The sequence below is a fragment of the Chiloscyllium plagiosum genome, unplaced genomic scaffold, assembly GCF_037043375.1.
Source record: "Chiloscyllium plagiosum isolate Xiang-an unplaced genomic scaffold, Cpla_swu_hap1 HiC_scaffold_20, whole genome shotgun sequence".
Lineage (NCBI taxonomy): Eukaryota > Metazoa > Chordata > Chondrichthyes > Orectolobiformes > Hemiscylliidae > Chiloscyllium > Chiloscyllium plagiosum.
The window spans coordinates 1,250,830-1,275,045 of NW_028270158.1; the positions used below are offsets into that span (position 1 = coordinate 1,250,830).

The window sequence follows — 24,216 nt, forward strand, 5'->3', positions numbered from 1 at the left end:
GCTTGCCTTCATCAGTTGGGGCATAGAGTATGAAAATTGTCAACTCATGTTGCAGCTGTGTTGGAGGGAGATTTTAAAGGGGAACCTAAGACCCGTGTTCAGCAGCACATATTGATTTTTATTCAGACCGCCTTACCAATGCAGCATGGGAAAGGTCTCTAGGACACTCTACCTTTCCCAATAAAGTACGGATATTTATAATTTATGTCACATTACAATGGTTACATGTAATTTTAACAACATCTCCTCTGTCACATCCAATCCTGTGAATACACAATCAATGATGGACAACTTCACGGTCCACCCTAGGTCCTCCCATCATCTGGTGATGTTTGCCAGACCCCTGTACGGGATTTGTCTTTGGCCTCATAAAATACATCTTATTGACCACATTCTAACACTGACTGTTACTGCCTTCCCAGATATTTACCAGCTGCATTAGGTATTTGCTTATTCCAAATGACTTTTTAAATTCTGTTCTGCAATTTATAATTCTTGCTACTCTTTGTGCAGATGATTAGCATGGATACTAATTTTTACCAATTGTTATAGTGTTTGTAATATCAACTCTATTATAAAGTTAGTTATAGAGTTATGCAGAATGGAAACAGACCCTTTGGTCCAATTTGTCCATGCCAACCAGTGATCTAGTCTCACTTGCCAGCACTTGGCCCACATCTCTCTAAATCCCTTCTATGTATGACCCATCCAGATACTTTTAAATGTTGTAATTGTACTAGCCTCTTGAACCACACTCTCTGTGAAAAGGATGCCCCTCTCACCTTGAGTCTATGCCCTCTAATTTTGCACTTCCCTAATGTTTTTCAATCTCATTTCTCCAGGAACGTTTTCTCTTCTTTGCAAGAGACACAGGCAATTAGCACATTGCAAAGTCTCCTAGTCATTGGTCAAAAGCCACGGCTTACAGCAACTGGTGAGGGAAAATAAATTGCTTTCTTCAGGCTTAGGTTTTTTTTAATCGACGTTTCCTGATGAAGGACTTTTGCCCAAATGTCGATTTTCCTGCTCCTCGGATGCTGCCTGACCTGCTGTGCTTTTCCAGCACAACTCTGACCTTGACTCTAATCTCCAGCACCTGCAGTACCCACTTTTGCCTTGTCAATGGAAATCTAATTAAATTTCCCAGTGCCTAATGCATTAAAACTATTACTGTGAGAATATATGTCAAACGTATGGCACTAGAAAAGCACAGCAAGTCAGGCAGCATCCGAGGAGCAGGAGGGTCGAAGTTTTGGGCAAAAGCCCTTCATCATTCCTGATGCTATCTGACTGGCTGTGCTTTTCCAGCACCATACTTTTTGATTCTGATCTCCAGCATCTGTAGTCCTCACTTTCTCCTTGTAAGAATATACGTGTCTACTCTAATATGTAATTATTATTATTTAAAAGGCCTCATCTAAGGTGGCTCAAACTTTCCTTTTCCATTTAATACTAAAATAGGAAATTTCTGATCAGACAGTTTGCCTGTGAGCTGCACTTTTCAGAGCAGAGGACTCTCACTGTCTGCATTCTATCCCCATCTAAGGCTCTATTGTGATTCTCTGAGACACTTTATTATCTGTCTGTGAAGGCCTTGATTTGAGCGATATGAAACACAGCATCAGCTACAATTTTCTTTAACCATCTTGTGTCAGCTAAAAACATAGCCCACAGGCAGCCATTTTCTCACCTTTAGCAATGGGCAGCTACAGCAAGTTGAATTGAAGATTAGTTTGGCCATATCTGGAATATTCTGTACAGTTCTGGTCACCACACTACTAGAAGCATGTGTGAGCTTTGGAAAGGGTACAGAAAACATTTACCAGAATGTTGCCTGGTTTGAAGGTTATTAGCTATGAGGAGGGACTGGACAAACTGGGTTTGTTTTCACTTAAACATTGGAAGCTGCGGGGCGACCTGATAGAGGTTTACAAAATTATGAAAGGGATTGTCAGCATCTTTTTCCCAGGGTAGAAATGTTAATTACCAGGAGGACATAGGCTTAAGGTAAATTAGGGAATTAGGAGAGGAAGGAGGGCCCATGAAATGACCTTGGCAAATGGGGTTAAAGAGAATATCAAGGCATTCTATGCATACGTTAAAAACAGAAGGATAACTAGAGAGAGGATAGGACCACTGAAGGGTAAAGGAGGGAACTTGTGCTTCGAGGCAGAGGACCTGTATGAGATCCTAAATGAGGATTTGTGTCAGTATTCACCCAGGGGAAAGATATGTAGGATAGTGAGATTAGCATGGAGCAGGGCATTTTGAGATCAAGAAAGAAGTGTTGTTGGGTGTCTTGAGGAGCATTAAAGTGAATAAGTCCCCAGTGCCCGATGGTATCTACTCCAGGTTATTGAGAGAGGCAAGAGAGGAGATTGCTTGGGTCTCGACCAAGATCTTTGCATCCTTGCTAGCCACTGGAGAGATCCCAGAGGACTGGACAGTTAGCTAATGTTGTTCCTTTGTTCACGAAGGGAAATAAGGATAATCTGGGAAACTATAGACCGAGGAGTCTCACATCTGTGGTTGGGAAACTATTGGAGTGAATTCTTAGGGATAGGATTTATGTGCATTTGGAAAAGTAGGGCCTAGTTAGGGACAGTCAGTATAGCTTTGGGTGGAAGAAGGGTCAGTCAACCCGAAACGTTAACTCTGATGTCTCTCAGTCAGAAGTAACATGACACCAGATTATAGTCCAACAGGTTTATTTGAAATCATAAGCACTGCCCCTTTGTCAAGTGAAGTGAGAAGCCACAGATACAGAATTTATAATTAGAGAGATCCAACAAATGGTGTGAGTAGACTGTCAACAGATGGAATATTAGGCCTCTGCAGGTGGCCAAGAGGGTCAGACAGTGTGAGTAAAGTGTCAATACCTGAATAACCAGTGAAGGGGTGACCTATAATCTGATTAAATGAGGCAGAGAGATAATTACAAAATAGTTAAAATAAGGTGGTACAGGAGACAAATCAAATGACTGGAATAACATGATAGGTATGCATCACATGCTGAGGGTCTAACCAAAGTAATAAGTAATCCAAAACTGTGCAAACTAATTAAGGGAGAAAGATTATAACAAGTTATCAAGGTGATGGTGTCGCACAGGACAGTAAGAAAGATTTTACCAATACAGAACAGTGTGGTGGGGTCACATGTAGTGCGACATGAACCCAAGATCACAGTTGAGGCCATCTTCATGGCTATGGAACTTGGCTATCAATTTCTGAGTTATTGTGTATCTCGAAGGCTGCACTGGTGAAACACCATCAGACTTAACATGGACTACTCTTCGGAATCAGCTTCATTCTTGGACAGATGCATCTCCATGAAGGACTGAAACATTAGCATCTCACCCTACCGAGACCCATGGATAACCTCATGATGCTGCACTTCTATAGCTTACAGTCTAAGCTTGTTAAAGATGCCATCCCCTACAGACAAGCCCTGCACATACATAGGATCTGCTCTGACGAGGAGGAACCAACAGACGCCTACAGACGCTGAAAGACATACCCATAAGAATGGGGTACAATGATCAACTCATTGATCGCCAAGTTCCAAAGTGACACAGTGAAAAACAGCAGCAATCACCTCAGAAGACAGACACAGGACATGACCGATTGAATACCCTTTGTTGCCCAGTACGTCCCTGGAGCGGAGAAACTGTGCCATGTTCTTCACAGCTTTCAACATGTCATCGATGCTGATGAACATCTTACCAAGATCATTTCTATGACTTCACTTCTCGCCTTCAAAACACTGCCAATATTTTAAACAGACCATTGTTTGGTTGGTTTACCCAGCTTTCGGGACAATATCGACCAAAACACCACACAACCCTGTCATGGCAACCACTGTAAGACGTGTCAGAGTGCCGACATAGATACCACCATTACATGTGGGGAAACCACCCATCCCGTGCACGGCAGATACCCATGTTACTCGCCTCACATTATCTACCTCATAAGCTGCAGGTAAGGATTCCCCAAAGCATGGTATATTGGCGAGACCAAGCAGACACTATAACAATGGATGAATGGACACTGCGTAACAATCGTCAGACAGAAATGTTCCTTCCCAGTCGGGGAACACTTCAGCGCCAAGAGCATTCAGCCTCCGATCTTCGGATGACCATCCTTCAAGGCGATCTTTGAGATACACAATAACGCAGAATTGCCGAGCAGAAAACTGATTGCCAAGTTCCATACCTATGAAGGCGACCTTAACCATGAACTTGGATTCATGTCGCACTACATGTGACCTCACCACACTGTTCTGTATCCATAAAATCTTTCTTACTGTCCTGTTTGGACACCATCACTTGGATAAATTGTTATGATCTCTCTCTACCTTAATTAGCTTGTACAGTTTTGGATAACGTGTAACATTGGTTAGACCCTCGACTTGCAACTCTTATACCTGTCATATTATTCCAGCCATTTGGTTTATCTCCAGCACCACTTTATTTTAAATATTTTGTAATTATCTTTCTGCCTCAATTTATTGCATTATATGTCATCCCTTCACTTGCTATTCAGCTATTGATACTTTACTCACACTGTCTGTCACACTTGATCACCTGCGGAGGCCACCTCTTCTCACACTTCTCCTCACTGCACCTGACAAATGGCAGCGCTTTGAAAACTTGTGATTTCAAATAAACCTGTTGGGCAATAACCTGGTGTCACGTGACTTCTGATCATATCCACCCCAGTTCAACACCAGCAACTCCACATCCTAATTTCTCTCCACAGATGCTGCCAGACCTGCTGGGCTTTTCCAGCAATTTCTAATTTTGTTCGTGGCTTTGAGTGGGGCAGGTCAGATCTTAGTAACTTGATTAAATTTTTTGAGAAGGTGACGAAGGTGATCAATGATGGTAGAGTAGTGGATGTAGTCTAACTGGATTTTAGTAAAGCTTTACAGCTACTGGGTATCCTTGATAAGTATATACCTGTCAAGCAGGGAGGAAGTGGTCGTGTGAGGGAGTTGTGGTTTACTAACAAAGTTGAATCTCTTGTTAAGAGGAAGAGGAGGCTTGTGTAAAGATGATGTGTGAAGGTGCAGTTTGGGCACTTGAGAGTTACAAGGTAGCCAGGAAGGACCTAAAGAGAGAGCTAAGAAGAGCCAGGAGGGGACATGAGAAGTCATTGGCGGATAGGATCGAGGAAAATCATAAAGCTTTCTAGTTCAGGAATAAAAGAATGACTAGAGTAAGATTAGAGCCAGTCAAGGACAATAGTGGAAAGTTGTGCATGGAGTCTGAGCAGTTAGGAGAGGTGCTAAATGAATATTTTTCATCAGTACTCACACAGGAAAAAGACAATGTTGTCAAGGAGATTACTGAGATACAGGCTACGAGACGAGATGGGATTGAGGTTCACAAGGAGGAGGTGTTAGCAATTTGGAAAGTGTGAAAATAGATAAGTCCCCTGGACCAGATGGGATTTATCCTCGGATTCTCTGGAAAGCCAGGCAGGAGATTGCAGAGCCTTTGGCTTTGATCTTTATGTTGACAGGAATAGTGCCAGAAGACTGGGGGATAGCAAATATTGTCCCCTTGTTCAAGAAAGGGAGTTGTCTCTGGTAAGCCTCACTTCATTTGCAGGTAAATTATTGGTAAAGTATTATAAGATATAGGATTTATAATCATCTAGAAAGGAATAATTTGATTAGGGATAGTCAACACAGTTTTGTGAAGGGTAGGTCATGCCTCACAAACCTTACTGAGTTCTTTGAGAAGGTGACCAAACAGGTGGATGAGGGGAAAACTGTTGATGTGGTGTTTATGGATTTCAGTAAGGTGTTGATAAGATTCCCCACAGTAAGCTATTACAGAAAATACAGAGGCATGGGATTGAGGGTTATTTAGTGGTTTGGATCAGAAATTGGCTAGCTGTAGGAAGACAGAGGGTGGTGGTTGATGGGAAATGTTCATCCTGGAGTTCAGTTACTAGTGGTGTACTGCAAAGATCTGTTTTGGGAACACTGTTGTTTGTCATTTTTATAAATGACCTAGATAAGGGCGTAGAAGGATGGATTAGTAAATTTGCGGTTGACACTAAGAACAAAGAATGAAGAATAAAGAAAATTTACAACCCAGGAACAGGCCCTTCAGCCCTCCAAGCCTGAGCTGATCCAAATCCACTGTCTAAGCCTGTCACCCAATTCCTAAGCATCTGTATCCCTCTACTCCCCATCTACTTATGCATCTGTCCAGACGCATCTACTGTGCCTACCTCTACCACCACTGCTGGCAAGGCATTCCAGGCACCTACCACCCTCTGTGTAAAGTACTTGCCGCGTGTATCCCCCTTAAACTTTTCACCTCTCACCTTGAAAACGTGACCTCTTGTTATTGAATTCTTCACCCTGGTAAAAAGTTTATCTCTGTATATACCCTTCATGATTTTATAAACTCAATCAAGTCTCCCCTCAATCTCCTTTCTTCTAATGAAAACAAACTTAACCTACTCAACCTCTCTTCATAGCCAGCACCTTCCATACCAGGGAACATCCTCGTAAACCTTCTCTGCACCCTCTCCAAAGCATCCACATCCTTTTGGTAATGTGGCACCCAGAACTGTACACAGTATTCTAAATGCGGCCAAACCAATGTCTTGTACAATTTTAACATGACCTGCCAGCTCTTATACTCAATACCCCGTCCAATGAAGGCAAGTATACTATAGGCTTTCTTGACCACTCTATCCACCTGTGCAGCCACCTTCAGGGTACAATGGACCTGCACTCCCAGATCTCTCTGCTCATCAACTTTTCCCAAGACTCTTCTGTTTACTGTATAATTCGCTCTGGAATTAGTCTTCCCAAAATGCATCGCCTCACATTTGTCTGGATTGAACTCCATCTGCCACTTCTCTGCCCAACTCTCCAGTCTGTCTATATTCTCCTGTAGTCTCTGACAGTCCCTTATGCTTTCTGCTACTCCACCAATCTTTGTGTCATCTGCAAACTTGCTGATCATACCCACAGTACCCTCTTCCAGATAATTTATGTATATTACAAACAACAGTGGCCCCAACACTGATCCCTGTAGAACACCACTGGTCACCTTTCTCCATTTCGAGAAACTCCCTTCAACTACTACTCTCTGTCTCCTGTTGCTCAACCAGTTCTTTATTCACCTAGCTAGAACACCCTGACACCATGTGACTTCACTCTCTTCATTGGTTTACCATGGGGAATGTTATCAAACGCCTTACTAAAGTCCCTTTATATATGACATCTATAGCCCTTCCTTCATCTATCAACTTGGTCACTTCCTCAAAGAACTCTATTAAGTTGGTACGGTATGATCTACCCCGCACAAAACCATGTTGCCTATCACTGATAAGTCCCTCAGTATCTTATTTTAGTAAGTTATCTCAGTATTTTATCCCTCAGTATCTTCTCCAGCCACTTTCCCACCACTGAAGTCAGGCTCACTGGACTGCAGTTACCTGGAATATCCCTACTTGCCTTCTTGTACAGAGGGACAACATGAGCAACCCTCCAGTCCTCCGGCACATCACCTGTGTTTAAGAATGCTACAGAGATATCTGTCAGGGTCCCAGCTATTTCCTCTCTTGCATCTCTCAGCAACCTGGGATAGATCCGATCCAGTCCTGGGGATTTGTCCAACTTAACAACTGCTAGCCTACCCAACAGATCTTCCCTACTTATGTCAATGTGTTCCAGAGTAATCAAACGTCTATCTCTAATCTCAACATTCATCATGTCCCTCTCAGCAGTGAACACTGATGCAAAGTAATCAGTGTTCTCACCCATTCTCTCAGGTTCAACACACAGCCTTCCTTCATATCCTTTAGTGGACCAATCCTTTCTCTAGATACCCGCCTGTTTCTTATGTAAGAATAAAAGGCTTTGGGATTCTCCTTAATTCTGCTCGCTACAGCTATTTCATGACCCCTTTTAGCGAGTGGAGTTGTGGACAGTGCGAAAGGATGTTGCAGGTTACAGAGGGACATAGATAAGCTGCAGAGCTGGGCTAAGAGGTGGCAAATGGAGTTTAATGTGGAAACGTGTGAGGTGATTCACTGGAAGGAGCAACAGGAATAGAGTGCTAGGCTAATGGTTAGATTCTTGGTAGTGTAGATGAGCAGAGAGATCTTGGTGTCCATATACATGGATCCCTGAAAGTTGCCACCCACGTTGAAAGGATTGTTAAGAAGGCCTACGGTGTGTTAGGAGAAAGTGAGGACTGCAGATGCTGGAGATCAGAGCTGAAAATGTGTTGGTAGAAAAATGCAGCAGGTCAGGCAGCATCCAAGGAGCAGGAGAATCAACGTTTCGGGCATGAGCCCTTCTTCAAGAATGATTAATACAGTGTATTAGCTTTTATTGGTGTTGAGATTGAGTTTTGGAGCCACAAAGTCATGGTGCAGCTGTTCAAAACCCTGGTGCAGCCGCACTTGGAGTATTGAATACAGCTCTGGTCACTGCATTATAGGAAGAATGTGGGCGCATTGGAAAGGCTTCATAGGTGATTTACTAGGATGTTGCCTGGTATGAGGAAAAGCTGAGGGAGTGGAGGCTGTTTTCATTAGAGAGAAGATTGTTAAGAGGTGACATAATAGGGACATAAAAGATAATCAGAGGGTTAGATAGGGTAGACAGTGAGAGCCTTTTTCCTCAGATGGTGATGGCTAGCACTAAGGGACATAGCTTTAAATTGAGGGGTGACAGATATAGGGCAAATGTCAGAGGTAGTTTCTTTACTCAGAGAGCAGTAGGGGTGTGGAACGCCCTGCCTGCAACAGTAGTAGACTCACCAAGTTTAAGGGCATTTAAATGGTCATTGGATAAATATACGGATGATAATGGAATAGTGTAGGTTAGATGGGTTTCAGATTGGTTTCAGGTTGGCACAACATTGAAGGCCAAAGGGCCTGTACTGCGCTGGAATGTTCTATGCTCTATGTTTTTGACAAGGTCCCTCATGGTAGTCTCATCCAGAAGATTGAGATGCATGGCATCCATGGGGACTTAGTCTGCCCATGGAAGGCCAACAGTAATGGCTGGTGGTCCGTGACTAGTGATGTTCCACAGGATAGCGAACTTTGCTGTTTGTGATACATATAAATGACTTTGATGAAAACGTAGAAGGGTGGGTTAATAAGTTTGCAGATCACACATATAACGATGGAGTTGTGTGTAGTGTAGAAGGTTATCAAAGGATACGGGAAACATAGTTCAGTTGCAGAAATGTGCAGAGAAATGGCAGCTGGAGGTTAATCGAGGCAAGGGTGAGGTGCTGCACTTTGGGTGATCAAATTTTGAGGGAAAGTATACGGTTAATAGTAAGGTCCTGGACAGCATTAACATACAGAGGAATCTTAGGGTTCAAATCCACAGCTCTCTTCATCAGGTGATTGTGAAAGAATAAGATTATAAAACACAGAATTTATATCAAAAGTTTATAGTGTGATGTAACTGAAATTATATATTGAAAAAGACCGGATTGTTTGTTAAGTCTCTCATCTTTTAGAATGGCCTTGCTGGTTTCAGTTCTTTCATATGTAAATCATAAAACTTTTTTTAGACGTTACATTCTCAAGTGCACTTTAACAATTGGTGTGATGTCGGCCCAGATAAGGTGTTAACTCCCTGTGTGAGGCTGTCTGTGCCACAATGGTCAGACTGACTCTACAGAATCTTACTTGGATTCATGCAGGTTTTGAGCAAAATAAAATATAATTCTGCGAGTACAAATTCACCCCACAAACTTATGTGTGTATGTGTGCATGTGGGTGTGTTGGGAGGGGATGGGTTATGAGTGTCTGTGAGAGGGTGTGTGTATGTGTATGAGTGTGAGTGTAAAGGGATTTAAGTGTGTGAGAGGGTGTGTGTGGGAGTGTATGTGTGTGTATAAGAGAAGGTTTGAGTGTGTGTGTGTACATGTGTGTCTGTCTGTGCATATGTTTGTATAGTGCAATGGGGTCACCCACAGTGTGGCATGAACCCAAGGTCCCAGTTGAGGCCATTCCCATGGGGACCGAACTTGGCTATCGGCCTCTGCTCGGCCACTTTTTATTGTTGAAAATGTGTTGCCTGTCCCAAAGTCCACAAAGTCGGACCAGGGGAAATGACATCACCAACCCAAAGAAACCCAAACACATAAATAGAAAGTAGGAATTTTCAGCATTGTTTCGCATGAGGTCCACTGAAGATGTTACCTAGTAAGGGAGCGAAACGTCTGGAAATGAACCTTTCAGCTCAGCGAGCAAATATACATCCACTAATGGACCTAACACTATGGGCAATTTAGCATCGCTAAATTGCTCAGCATTGTTCCTCCAGTATTGGTTGGGATTAAGTCTTCTGGATTTAATATCAGCACCCTTAAATTGTGAACCAATTCCCATTTCTTCCCTTTCTTTAACTTGTTGTCATGTCCTCTATCCCCTCACCCAATCTCAGTGGGAGACACACCCTTGTTCTACTGTTCTCACATTCTTATCACTTAATGTGAGCTATCAACATCTTTTCTCCAAAATCAGCACCCTACACCCACTACCCACCACATCCCCACCCCAATTAGCATATTAATGCTGTTCCCTCCACACCTCACTTCAGCTCTGATGCAGAATCATGTGGACTCGAAATGTTGGCTTGCTCTCTCTCCATGGATACTAGCTGACTTGCAGTATTTGTTGTTTTTAGTACAGATTCTAACAGGACTTATACATCTAACTGCAGTAATTCGCTCCTAACCAATTTTTAGGATCTGAGGGGAAGTTAGACTTCTAATATTGTGACCAGAAAGTGCACACGGTATTATATAGAGTCATAGAGTTGTACAGCATGGAAACAGACCCTTCGTCCAACCCGTCCATGCCAACCAGATATCCCAACCCAATCTAGTCCCACCTACCAGCACCCGGCCCGTATCCCTCCAAACACTTCCTATTCATATATCCATTGAAATGCCTCTTAAATGTTGCAATTGTACCAGCCTCCACCACATCCTCTGGCAGCTCATTCCATACACGTACCACCCTCTGTGTGAAAAAGTTGCCCCTTAGGTCTCTTTTATATCTTTCCCCTCTCACCCTAAACCTATGTCCTCTAGTTCTGGATTCGCCGACCCCAGGGAAAAGACTTTGTCTATTTATCCTATCCATGCCCCTAATAATTTTGTAAATCTCTATAAGGTCACCCTTCAGTCTCCGACGCTCCAGGGAAAACAGCCCCAGCCTGTTCAGCCTCTCCCTGTAGCTCAAATCCTCCAACTCTGGCAACATCCTTGTAAATCTTTTCTGAACCCTTTCAAGTTTCACAACGTCTTTCCGATAAGAAGGAAACCATAACTGCACACAATATTCCAAAAGTGGCCTAACCAATGTCCTGTACAGCTGCAACATGACGTCCCAACCCCTGTACTCAATACTCTGACCAATAAAGGAAAGCATACCAAACGCCTTCTTCACTATCCTATCTACCTGCGACTCCACTTTCAAGGAGCTATGAACCTGCACGCCAAGGTCTCTTTGTTCAGCAACACTCCCTAGGATCTTACCATTAAATGTATAAGTCCTGCTAAGATTTGCTTTCTCAAAATGCAGCACCTCGCTTTTATCTGAATTAAACTGCATTTGCCACTTCTCAGCCCATTGGCCCATCTGGTCCAGATCCTGTTGTAATCTGAGGTAACCCTCTTCGCTGTCCACTACACCTCCAATTTTGGTGTCATCTGCAAACTTACTAACTGTACCTCTTATGCTCGCATCCAAATCATTTGTGTAAATGACAAAAAGTAGAGGGCCCAGCACCGATCCTTGTGGCACTCCACTGGTCACAGGCCTCCAATCTGAAAAACAACCCTCCACCACCACCCTCTGTCTTCCACCTTTGAGCCAGTTCTGATTCCAAATGGTTAGTTCTCCCTGTATTCTGTGAGATCTATGAGGAGAAAGTGAGGTCTGCAGATGCTGGAGATCAGAGCTGAAAATGTGTTGCTGGAAAAGCGCAGCAGGTCAGGCAGCATCCAAGGAACAGGAGAATCGAAGGAGGTTGATGAGGGGAAAGCGGTAGATGTGGTATATATGGATTTTAGTAAGGCGTTTGATAAGGTTCCCCATGGTAGGCTACTGCAGAAAATATGGAGATATGGCATTGAGGGTGAGTTGGAGGTTTGGATTAGGAATTGGCTGGATGGAAGAAGACAGAGGGTAGTAGTTGATGGCAAAGTTTCTTCATGGAGTGCCGTCACTAGCGGTGTTCCGCAAGGATCTGTTTTGGGACCATTGCTGTTTGTCATTTTTATAAATGACCTGGAAGAGGGGTTAGAAGGTTGGGTGAGCAAGTTTGCGGATGATACGAAAGTCGGAGGAGTTGTTGACAGTGAGGAAGGATGTGGCAGGTTACAGCAGGATATAGAGAAGCTGCAGAGCTGGGCAGAAAGGTGGCAAATGGAATTCAATGTAGCTAAGTGTGAGGTGATTCACTTTGGGAAGAATAACAAAAAGATGGGGTACTGGGCTAATGGTCGGATACTTGGTAGTGTGGATGAGCAGAGGGATCTTGGTGTCCATGTACACAGATCTCTGATAGTTGCCACCCAGGTAAATAGTGCGGTGAGGAAGGCACTTGGCGTACTGGCTTTTATTGGTAGAGGAATTGAGTTCCGGAGTCCTGAGGTCATGATGCAGCTGTATAAGACTCTGGTGCGGCCGCATCTGGAATATTGTGTGCAGTTTTGGTCGCCATACTATAGGAAGGATGTGGAGGCACTGGAACGGGTGCAGAGGAGGTTTACCAGGATGTTGCCTGGTATGGAAGGAAGATCGTATGAGGAAAGACTGAGACACTTGGGGCTGTTTTCATTAGAGAAAAGAAGGTTTAGGGGTGACTTGATTGAGGTGTACAAGATGATTAGGGGGTTAGATAGGGTTGACAGTGTGAACCTTTTCCCGCGTATGGAGTCGGGTATTACAAGGGGGCATAGCTTTAAATTAAGGGGGGGTAGATATAGGACTGAAGTTAGGGGTAGGTTCTTCACTCAGCGAGTCGTAAGTTCATGGAATGCCCTGCCAGTAGCAGTGGTGGACTCTCCCTCTTTATGGCCATTTAAGCGGGCATTGGATAGGTATATGGAGGATAGTGGGTTAGTATAGGTTAGGTGGGCTTGGATCGGCGCAACATCGAGGGCCAAAGGGCCTGTACTGCGCTGTATTCTTCTATGTTCTATGTTCTATGTTCGACGTTTCGGGCATAAGCCCTTCTTTAGGAATGAGGAAAGTGTGTCCAGCAGGCTAAGATAAAAGGTAGGGAGGAGGGACTTGGGGGAGGGGCGTTGGAATTGCGATAGGTGGAAGGAGGAAAAGGTGAGGGTGATAGGCCGGAGTGGGGTGGGGGCGGAGAGGTCAGGAAGAAGATTGCAGGTTAGGAAGGCAGTGCTGAGTTTGAGGGATTTGACTGAGACAAGGTGGGGGGAGGGGAAATGAGGAAACTGGAGAAATCTGAGTTCATCCCTTGTGGTTGGAGGCTTCCTAGACGGAAGATGAGACGTTCTTCCTCCAACTGTCGTGTTGCCATGGTCTGGCGATGGAGGAGTCCAAGGACCTGCATGTCCTTGGTGGAGTGGGAGGGGGAGTTAAAGTGTTGGGCTACGGGGTGGTTGGGTTGGTTGGTCCGGGTGTCCCAGAGGTGTTCTCTGAAACGTTCCGCAAGTAGGCGGCCTGTCTCCCCAATATAGAGGAGGCCACATCGGGTGCAGCGGATGCAGTAAATGATGTGTGTGGAGGTGCAGGTGAATTTGTGGCGGATATGGAAGGAATCCTTGGGGCCTTGGAGGGAAGTAAGGGGGGAGGTGTGGGCGCAAGTTTTGCATTTCTTGCGGTTGCAGGAGAAGGTGCCGGGAGTGGAGGTTGGGTGGATGGGGGGTGTGGACCTGACGAGGGAGTCACGGAGGGAGTGGTCTTTTCGGAACGCTGATAGGGGAGGGGAGGGAAATATATCCCTGGTGGTGGGGTTCGTTTGAGGATCATTGCCAGTAATTCACCTGCAAAATCTACTTTTACAGTCAGCAGCTTGACGATATCCAATTCTCCGTAGTTCATTGGACAGAATGATAACAAGGCCATCATCGTATCCACTCTGATGCAGAGAATGTTTGGCATATGCCTTCAATATTTCCATTACACCAGTGACAAGTTCAAGTTTGAAAATCTATTTTGCCTTCCCTGAGTCCATTTGAAAGATATCCCATAATTGTTTGTAGCTAGCAAAGTTCTTAGTAATAACAAAGTTTGAAAATTATCATGCAAGTTTTTTTATTGCAGTTACTGATTTCCTTGATGCATCTTGAGCATAAACATGTGCTGAAGGTTGTAATTATGTTTGATGGTGATATGGAGATGAGAAGATATCCACGTTTCAAACTTCAAAATGTCAATTGGTTCTAATCTTGTAAAATGAACATCCAATATATTTAAGTAATTTAAATGATTCTGAGAGAAATGCTCACATAAATCATGAAGTTAGAAAGGAATTCACTGCTATGCATCTCAACAAGATGCAGAATGTATGGTACAAATTTTAAAAAACTGAATCTCCTGCACACCGCCAAATGAGTCTGCTGTTACTTTCAGTCCATTAGTTGAAGGGAACAGTAGATTTTATCAACTGGAATTAATTTCAACCAAGTACATCTTAATAACTAGACCTCTCATTGGCTGACTCACATGCAACTAACCCTCATGACATTAATTCCTGCATCAAAGAACCATTACAAAGCTCAGACGTCAGCACAACAGAAAAGAGACAACACCAACTTAACAAAATGCTCAGGCTGCAGGCAGTAATCTGACAAGATGATGAAATCTTGTTGATGAGGCAGGGGTCTCATCAATCACCTGGAGAGTTGGCAAGAGAGTAAACTGATTCCTTAAGGGAATGATTTGGAGATGCCGGTGTTGGACTGGGGTGTACAAAGTTAAAAATCACACAACACCAGGTTATAGTCCTACAGGTTTAATTGGAAGCACTAGCTTTCGGAGCATCGCTCCTTCATCAGGTGGTAGTCTGATGAAGGAGCGACGCTCCGAAAGCTAGTGCTTCCAATTAAACCTAAAGGACTATAACCTGGTGTTGTGTGATTTTTATCCTTAAGGAAAGGTATCCAAGGTATTGGCATGATAGAGGATTGGCGCTGACTGACAGAAGGCAGAGTGTGGGAATAAAGGGGCCTTTTCCAGGATGGCAACTGGTGACAAGTAGAGTTCAGCAGGGGTCAGTGTTGGGACCACCAAGATTTATGTTATACATTAACGATCTGGATGTAAGAACTGAGAGCAAAGAAACCCAAAAGTATAAATAGAAAGCAGGAATTTTCAGCATTGCTTCACATGAGGTCCACTGAAGATGTTACCAAGTAAGGTAACGAAACGTCTGGAAATGAACCTTTCAGCTCAGCGAGCAAACCAACGTCCAAAACCTCAACCTGAGCTACAAAACTTCTCAAAACTCGCTAAGTCTAATATCTCGTATCTTTTTCTTCTCTACAATATTCTCCTTTTCCTGAGTGAAAACCAATGAGAAATATTTGTTTAGCACCTCTCCAGTATCCACTGGGTCCACACACAACTTCCCACTTCTGTCTTTGGCTGGCCCTATTCCTACCCTGGTCTCCTTTTATTCCTCACATACCTATAGAAAGCTTTAGGGTTCTCCTTTATTCTACATGCTAAAGACTGCTCATGTCCTCTCTTTGCTCTTCTTAAATCTCTCTTTAAATCCTTCTTAGCTAATCTGTAACTCTCCGCGCCTCATCTGAACCATCTCGTCTCATTGTCACTTAAGCCTCCTTCTTCTGCTTAACAAGAGATGCAATTTCTGTAGTAAACCACGGTTCCCTTACCTTATCACTTCCTCCCTGCCTGACAGGGACATACCTATCAAGGACACGCAATATCTGTTCCTTAAACAACTTCACATTTCGATTGTCCCCATCCCCTGCATTTTGCTACCCCATTCTATGCATCCTAATTCTTGCCTAATCACATTATAATTGCCTTTGTCCCATCATCAACTCTTGCCCTGTGACACGTACCTATCCCTTTCAGTCACTAAACTAAATGTAACTGAATTATGGTCACTTTCTCCAAAGTGCTCACCTACCACTAAATCAAACACCTGGCCTGGTTCATTTTCAAGTACCAGATCCAGTGTGGCCTCCCCTCTTGTCAGCTTTTTCACATTCTGTGTCAGGAAACCCTCCTGCACACGTTGGACATTGATCCATCCGACATACTAGAGTTATAACATTTCCAATCAATGTTGGGGAAGTTAAAGACCCCCATAATGACCACCCTGTTCCTTTCATTCCTCCCCAGAATTGTTTTGCCGATCCTCTCCTCCACATCCGTGGAACTTTATGGAGGCCTATAAAAAGCTCCCAGCAGTGTGATCTCTCCTCTCCTGTTTCTAACCTCAGCCCATACCACCTCAGTTGATGAATCCTCGTCAAAAGTTCCTTCAGCTACCATTATACTGTCCTTGACTAACAAAGCCACATGTCCCCCTCTTTTGCTGTCTTCCCTGTTCTTACTGAAAGTTCTAAACCCTGGGACCTGCAACATCCATTCCTGTCCCTGCTCTATCCATGTCTCCGAAATGGCCACAACATCGAAGTCCCAGGTACCAACCCACGCTGCAAGCTCACCCACCTTATTTAGGATGCTTCTAACTATTTTGTAAATGACAGGGAATTATTATTATATTTAATGTAGTAATATTAATGATAATAAGCAAGCTTTAAAGTGCATTGAAAACATTACTGGCTTTTATTACATAATTATCAGTGGTGAAAAATCTCAAGACAGCATTTTCTAGTCTTATAACTTCTGTTTGATGTGAACTGCTGTCTTTTGTCATTAAATATCATCAAATGATTTACATTACACTTACGCTGAAACAATTCCAGTGTTTGTTTTGTTGATCAAACTGGGCACATTTGTAACATTAATAGAATGTGTATTACTCACCTCATCACTGATTTTTGTTGTAATAAGCTTCTCTTTAGAAGATACCATCTTTCCTTTCATGCTATTGAGCTTTTGCAGTAAATATGCTTTGTCTTTTCCTTCCTAACAGTGAAAATACCTCTGTAAGGTTAATCAACCAATTTTCATGTTTCAGCATCATATTGAGTCACTACATGAATTAGTTCATCAGGCACCTGCAAACTTATTGGCTACTGTTCTACTTATTCCATGTCCTTCTCATACATTTCACCAACATATACTGTTAGCCTTGGGAAATCAACTAGCCATGACAATGAATTCTGAAGAACGGTCACAGAACTCGAAACATTAACCTTTTATTTCACAGATGCTGCCAAACCCAGTGCATTTCTGGGTTTTGACTGAGCCATAACAACTGCTGTGGTTGATACAGGATGATGATGAACAGCAATTCCAGCAACTTGAAAATATTTCTCATGTTCTTTTCTCCAGTTTTGATTTGCTTGAATTTATCATATTTGATTGTGCTCAGAAAGCATGCAAGGAACAAAATAATAACAAATAATTAATGTGCAAGAACATCTAATCACTGTATATCATCCACTTAACCACATTAGGCATTTCTGCATGACTGTGTTGCTAAGATTGGGAGTTTAATATCATTGCAAGGTGTTAACTTTAATTATATAATTAAGTCTTGCCATTCGTGTTTTGCTGACTTTTTGCAAGTGCCTTAGAGTGATACAGCACAGAAACACCTTTCAGTGCAACCCATCCATTCCGACAAAGTTTCCCAAACTAAACTCGTCCCACTTGCCTGCGTTTGGCCCATATCCCTCTAAACCTTTCCTATCCATGTACCTGCCCAAATGTCTTTTAAATGTTGTAACTGTACCTGCATCTGCCGCTTTCTCTGGCAGTTCATCTTCTGTGTGAAAAAGTTGCCCCTTAGGTTCCTTTTAAATCCTTCTCCTCTCACTTTAAAAATATGTTCCCTGGTTTTGAACTCACCCACCTTCGGGAATAGACCTTTGCTCTTCACCTTTTCCATGCCCCTTTTGATTTTATCAACTTCTGTAAGGTCACCCATCAACCTCTTTCTGCTCCAGAGGAAAAGAGTCCCAATCTATCCTCATAACTCAAACCCTCCAATCCTGGCAACATCCTGGTACATCTTTTCAACCCTCTCCAATTTAATAATATCCTTCCTACAACTGGACGATCAGAACTGTACACAGTATTCCAGAAGAGGCTTCACAAACATTCTGTACAAGCTCAACATGTTGTCACAATCCTGTACGCCATGTTCTGGGCATTGAGGGCAAACATGCGAAACACCTTCTTAACCACTTTATAATTAATTTCGGTTTTTGCTTTTCCCTATTACCCTACAAATTCCCCTTTCACGTATACAGTTCCCTTTTCAAAATTATTAATGAATTTGCTTCTACTGTTCTCACAAGTGGCCAATTTCAGATCATAAAAATATTTCTGCATAAATAAACCAGAAAAGTCATAAAGCATTAATTTCACTCTGCACTGAATTAACATAACTTCAATGGCATAATTGTAGCAATGTTCTAAGCAGCTCAATCCTTGTGTTAGGTGAAAGGATATCTACAAGGATTCTTAATCCTTATCAACCAAAAAACTGCAGATAAGGAATTCAGAAACAGAAATAGAAATTTCTGGAAAACTGTTGTACGTTTGACAGCATCTGCAGACAGAAAGCAGAGTTAATGTTTTGGGTCCAGTGACACTCTGTCATTTAGCCAAAGTACTTTGTATAATAACACTTCACAGAGTTCTTGAAAATTTTCCCAACTCAGAGATTTGGAGAGTGCTTGTTACTTTTACTTCTAAGCCTTTTGTTAATAATTTTTACACCTTTGTTTGAGTAAGTTTTGTTTGCAATCAACCAGTTCATAGAATCCCTACAGTGTGGAAACAGGTCCTTCAGCCCAACAAGCTCACATCGACCCTCTGAACAGTATCCCACCCCAGACCCCCCCCCCCCACTCTATTACTCAACATTTTCCCTGACTATTGCACCTAGCCTACACATCCCTGAACACTATGGATAATTTAGCACGGCCAATCCACCCTAGCCTACTCATCTTTGGATTATGGGAGAAAACCGGAGCACCCAGAGGAAACCCACACAGACACACGGAGTACGGGCAAACTTCGCCCGAGGCTGGAATTGAACCCAAGTCCCTGGTGCTGTGAGGCAGCAGTGCTAACCACTGAGCCACCGTGCCATCCTTTATTTTCTTTATTTGGTAAAGATTCCTGCCTATTTTTTTTCTTGGTACTGAACTATATACAATCCATTGGCAAAATCATGTTCATTATAAATCCAAACTTTGTTGTGCCCAGTGGAGGGGTGGGACAGGAATCAATCTGTCTCTCCTAACTGCTTGTAACACTTGACCAGAAATGAAAATAATGAAAAATGTAGCTTCATAAACGCTAAAAAAAACTACAGTTGCTTTGAGAGAATGCGATAAATTACATCTCAGACTTACATTACTAATGTGCTCTTGTAAAAGTTGTATCATCAATTTCCGTCCATCTATAATTTGCAAATACAGGTAAATGGTAGCACTTGAGAAAGAGAGAAAAGATAGTTATAGCAATGATGAATTAATATAATTATTTTATGATACAAATGTTTATTACTTGCAAATTAATACTACATAACAATTGATAATTAAGAAAATAGTATTTTCTATGCTTTTTTAAATTATAGATTGACAACAATGGGTATCTCCCAGTTTAAAAAATTGAATTCATTAAAACCAGCTTTAAGTATGTACTCACAGACTGAATCAGAGAGTGAGACACGGGACTATTTAAACACAGAGTTCTTATTGGGCACAATGCAAACAACTTCTCAGCTAGGTAAAAACTTCTCAGCTATGCAGGACTGAGAATCATTTCTGAAAAATAATGACACCTAAGATAATTTGCTGCTAAGTATTTAAAGAAAATAACTATAAATGATGTGAACAAGTACCATTAACAATTATGAATTATGGTCAGCTTTGTTGAGATATCATCACAAATTTCTCACTGGCCACGCTGTCATTATTCCATTGTTGATGGGAGTTGCACACGGGGACCCTGTGGAATTCCCACCATTGCATTGCCTGGGAAATCTGAATTGCTTTCTTATTATCACAAGTACCAAGATACAGTGAAAAGTATTGTTTGTGTGCTACCCGGATAAATCATATCTTACTTAACTACATCAGGATAATAGAACAGAATGCAGAATATTGTGTTACAGTTAGAGGGAGGTGCAGAGAAAGAGCAACGTTAATGTATGAGAAGGCCATTCAGAAGTCTTAAAATAGCAGGGAATAAGCTGTTCTTGAATCTGTTGACATGTATTTTCAAACTTGTGCATCTTCTGCCCGACTGAAGAGGGTGGAAGAGAGTATAACCGGGGTGGGAGGGGTCTTTGATGATGTTGCTTGCTTTCCCAAGGCAGTGGGAAATATCAACAGAGTCAATGGATGGGAGGCTGGTTTGTGTGATGGACTGGGCTGCAGTCATAATTCTCTGTAATTTCCTGCAGTATTGGGAAGAGCAATTACTATACTACACTGTGATACTATACTACACTGTGATGCATCTAGCTAGGATGTTTTCAATGGTGCATTTACAAAAATTGGTAAGAGTCATTGTGACATGCTGAATTTCCTTAGCCTTCTGAAAACATTGAGGCATTCGTGTGTTTTCATGATTGTAGAGTCAACGTGGGTGGACCAGGACAGATTGTTGGTGATATTTACTCCTAGGAACTTGAAGCTCTCAACCACCTCCACCTCAACCCCATTGATATAGACAGCTGTGTGTCCTCCACTCCTGACATGAGACCCATCATGAGGGGAAACTTTTTTTACACAGAGAGTGGTTCATGTGGGGAATGAACGTCCAGAGGTGCATGTGGGCACAGTTACAATGTTTAATAGATGTTTGGATAAGTACATGAATAAGAAATATTTGGAGAAATATGGACCAAGCGCAAGTAGGTGGGGCTAGTTAGGTTGGATTATAGTCAGTATGGAAATGTGTTGCTGGAAAAGCGCAGCAGGTCAGGCAGCATCCAGGGAACAGGAGAATCGACGTTTCGGGCATAAGCCCTTCTTCAGGATTCGTGATTCTCGAAACGTCGATTCTCCTGTTCCCTGGATGCTGCCTGACCTGCTGCGCATTTCCAGCAACACATTTTCAGCTCTGATCTCCAGCATCTGCAGACCTCACTTTCTCCTCAAAGATTTCAACCTTCTGCGAATCCTCTTACAAGGATGCCTTCCTTGAAGAAGCTCTCTTCCTCCCTCTACAAAGATTTCAGTGTGTCCCTCTCTCACTGCACCCCCCAGGGCATGTCCTCCGCACAGAAGCATTCCTGAAGAAGGGCTTATGCCCGAAACATCGATTCTCCTGTTCCCTGGGTGCTGCCTGACCTGCTGCGCTTTTCCAGCAACACATTTTCAGCTCTGATCTCCAGCATCTGCAGACCTCACTTTCTCCTCCATTATAGTCAGTATGGACTGATCAGACCGAAAGGTCTATTTTCATGCTGTATGACTCTATGATTCCTTAATTTTCTGACAATAAAGGAGAAATTGTTGTCATTACATCATGCCACTAAGCTCCCCATCTTTTTACTGTACTCTGTCTCATTGTTGTTTAAGATCTGACTCATTATGGTGGTGTCATCAGCAAATTTGTAAATGGAAATGGGGCTGAATTTTGTCACACAGTTGTGAGCGCATAAGGAGTATAGTAAGGGGCTGAGTACTGTACACAGCATTGTGGGACACCAGTGTTGAGGACTATTGTAGAGGAAGTGTTATCAATGATTGCAGTCTGTGGGTCAGGAAGTTGAGGATTCAGATGCAGAGTGGTGAGCACAGCTTTAGGTGTCAGAATTTGACGATACATTTGGTTGGAATTATGGTGTTGAAGACGGAGCTAAAGTCAAAAAGCAGGAGTCTGATGTAGGTGTCCTAGTTATCTAAATGTTCCAGGGATGAGTGTACAACCAGAAGATGATGTCTGCCATGGACCTGTTGTGATGGTAGGTGAATTGCAGTGGATTAAGGCATTATGGGAGGCTGGAGAAGGTGTGAGCTATAACTAACCTGTCGAAGAACTTCATAATAATGAAGTCAGAAGCTACATGATACCAGGTTATAGTCCAACAGGTTTATTTGAAATTACAAGCTTTCAAAGTGCTGCTCCTTCATCAGATGAAGTGGAAGGAAGTGTGTAGAATTTTTGTGGAGGAGAGATCATTGCTAGGTAATTCCAGGTAATTAAGAATATCAAAAGAAAGTACAAATGGTGTGAGTGGAGTATCAACAGGCGGAATAATGAGTCTTTGCAGGTGATCAAAAGTGTCAATGGTGTGAGAAGGATGTCAATAGCTGAATAACCAGTGAAGGGATGACCTATAATCTGATTAATTGAGACAGAAAGATAATTACAAAAAATCAAAAATTAGAGGTGCTGGAGACAGACTGAATGGCTGGAATAACATGATAGTTATAAGAGTTGGATGATGAGGATCTAACCAAAGGAATAAGTAAACCCAAAACTATACCAAGTAATTAAAGTTAGCGAAATCAGAATTTATCAAGGTGCTGACACTACAACTTCTGACTTTGTCCACCCGAGTCCAACACCGGCACCTTCACATCATTCTCATGCTGGATGTCAGAGCCACTGGGAGCAGCCTAATTTCCTTCAGCACCAGAATGGTAGTGATCTTCAAGCAGGTGGGAACCTCATGTTGGAGTAAATCAAACTTTCCATTGAACAATTCTGCTAAGCTTTGGACCCTGTGAAAGTCTCTATTCAGATTAAATAATTTAAGAACTTAATTCTAAATAACTAAATAAAATAGTTACACAGGAAACCTTAAACTGAAGAATGAGAACAAAAAATACAGGAAATCACAGCTGGGCAGGCAGCATCCATGGAGAGAGAGCAAGCTAATGTTTCGAATCTAGGTGACTCTTCATCAGAGCTCTGTTAAAACTGACTGCATACTTACCTCACATACCCCTACAACCTCTTCAGAACTGAGTTGAAACTCCCTCCACCCCTCGTGGCATGGATTATCCCCCTGGACCTGACATTACTCCTGAAGCCTGCAACTATCTGTCCCTTGGTGTAAAATACCAATGTATTTTAAATAGAGAGAGAAAATAAATATTAATTGTTTGTCATACAGAATAATGTTATTTTCCCTTCATATTGGCATTCTTGCAAATTGAATGAATCAATTGCATTTTTGGCATCCAATGACATTTTGATGGTTGGACAAAGGCAGGCCAGGAGTGACTCTGAATGTTCCCCAAATTTAAATCAGCAAAACTAAGAACATGATTTACTTAATGTATTAAAGTAACATGAAGCTGCCTAAACAGAAATCCCTGCATCATTGTCACTCAGTGTGCAACTGTGCATGAAATTAATAAAGATGATTTTGTTGAATCATTTTATTTCTTTGTAATTGTGACAGTATGTAAAGGATTAAATTGCATCATTTTATCAGGTGATCTGATGTGAATGAGACCAAATTCACCTTTTCACAGCTAGAGGAAAATTTATTGAAATAAAGCAATATATCTGTAGTTAAACCAAATTATAAAACATAAGGACATAAGAACTAAGAGCAGGATACATGATCATAATACTCACAACACAATAATTGTTAAGATGAAGTAGAATAGTGGGTTCAAAATTAAGTTATTGTAACACCATACAAGCCAGTGCAGATGAGAAACTGTTTCTTGTATCTTGTCAATGAAGTGAGATATGGAAGAATACGGCACATTTAATCCTCTAAAGGGTCCACAGAGTTTGGAAGGCTTCCATCTGAGGAAAACATTTTAATATATATAGAAAATTAGCAATGAGTGATATTTACATTGGAGTTAATTTGTATATCGCAGCATATGAAATAAAGCAATTTCTAGTATAATGATAAATCATACAATACTATAAAAACTCTGTGTTCTTATGATTATGCTTCACAACCACCTGATGAAGAAGCACTGCTTCGAAAGCTAGTGATTCCAAATAAAGCTGATGGACTATGACCTGGTGTTGTGTGATTTTTAAATTTGTCCACCTCCAAATCATCCCTAATACAATGAGGCACAATTTTAATAGCTTGACTCATGTTTATAAAAGTGTCTCTTGATA

At 42.2% G+C, this 24,216-nt stretch overlaps 1 protein-coding gene across 5 annotated transcripts in view; it reads right to left on the minus strand.

Moving 5' to 3' along the window:
• tmc5 (transmembrane channel like 5) overlaps nt 1–24,216 on the minus strand; it is a 261,115-nt gene that overhangs the window by 24,382 nt on the left and 212,517 nt on the right. For all 5 annotated transcript variants that reach the window (XM_087998078.1, XM_087998077.1, XM_087998074.1 and 2 more), the window contains 3 exons: nt 23,710–23,886; nt 19,518–19,596; nt 17,011–17,112 (listed from right to left, as the gene is read on the minus strand). In XM_087998078.1, the coding sequence (XP_087854204.1) occupies nt 17,011–17,112; nt 19,518–19,596; nt 23,710–23,886 (358 nt within the window). The remainder of the gene's footprint in view (nt 1–17,010; nt 17,113–19,517; nt 19,597–23,709; nt 23,887–24,216) is intronic.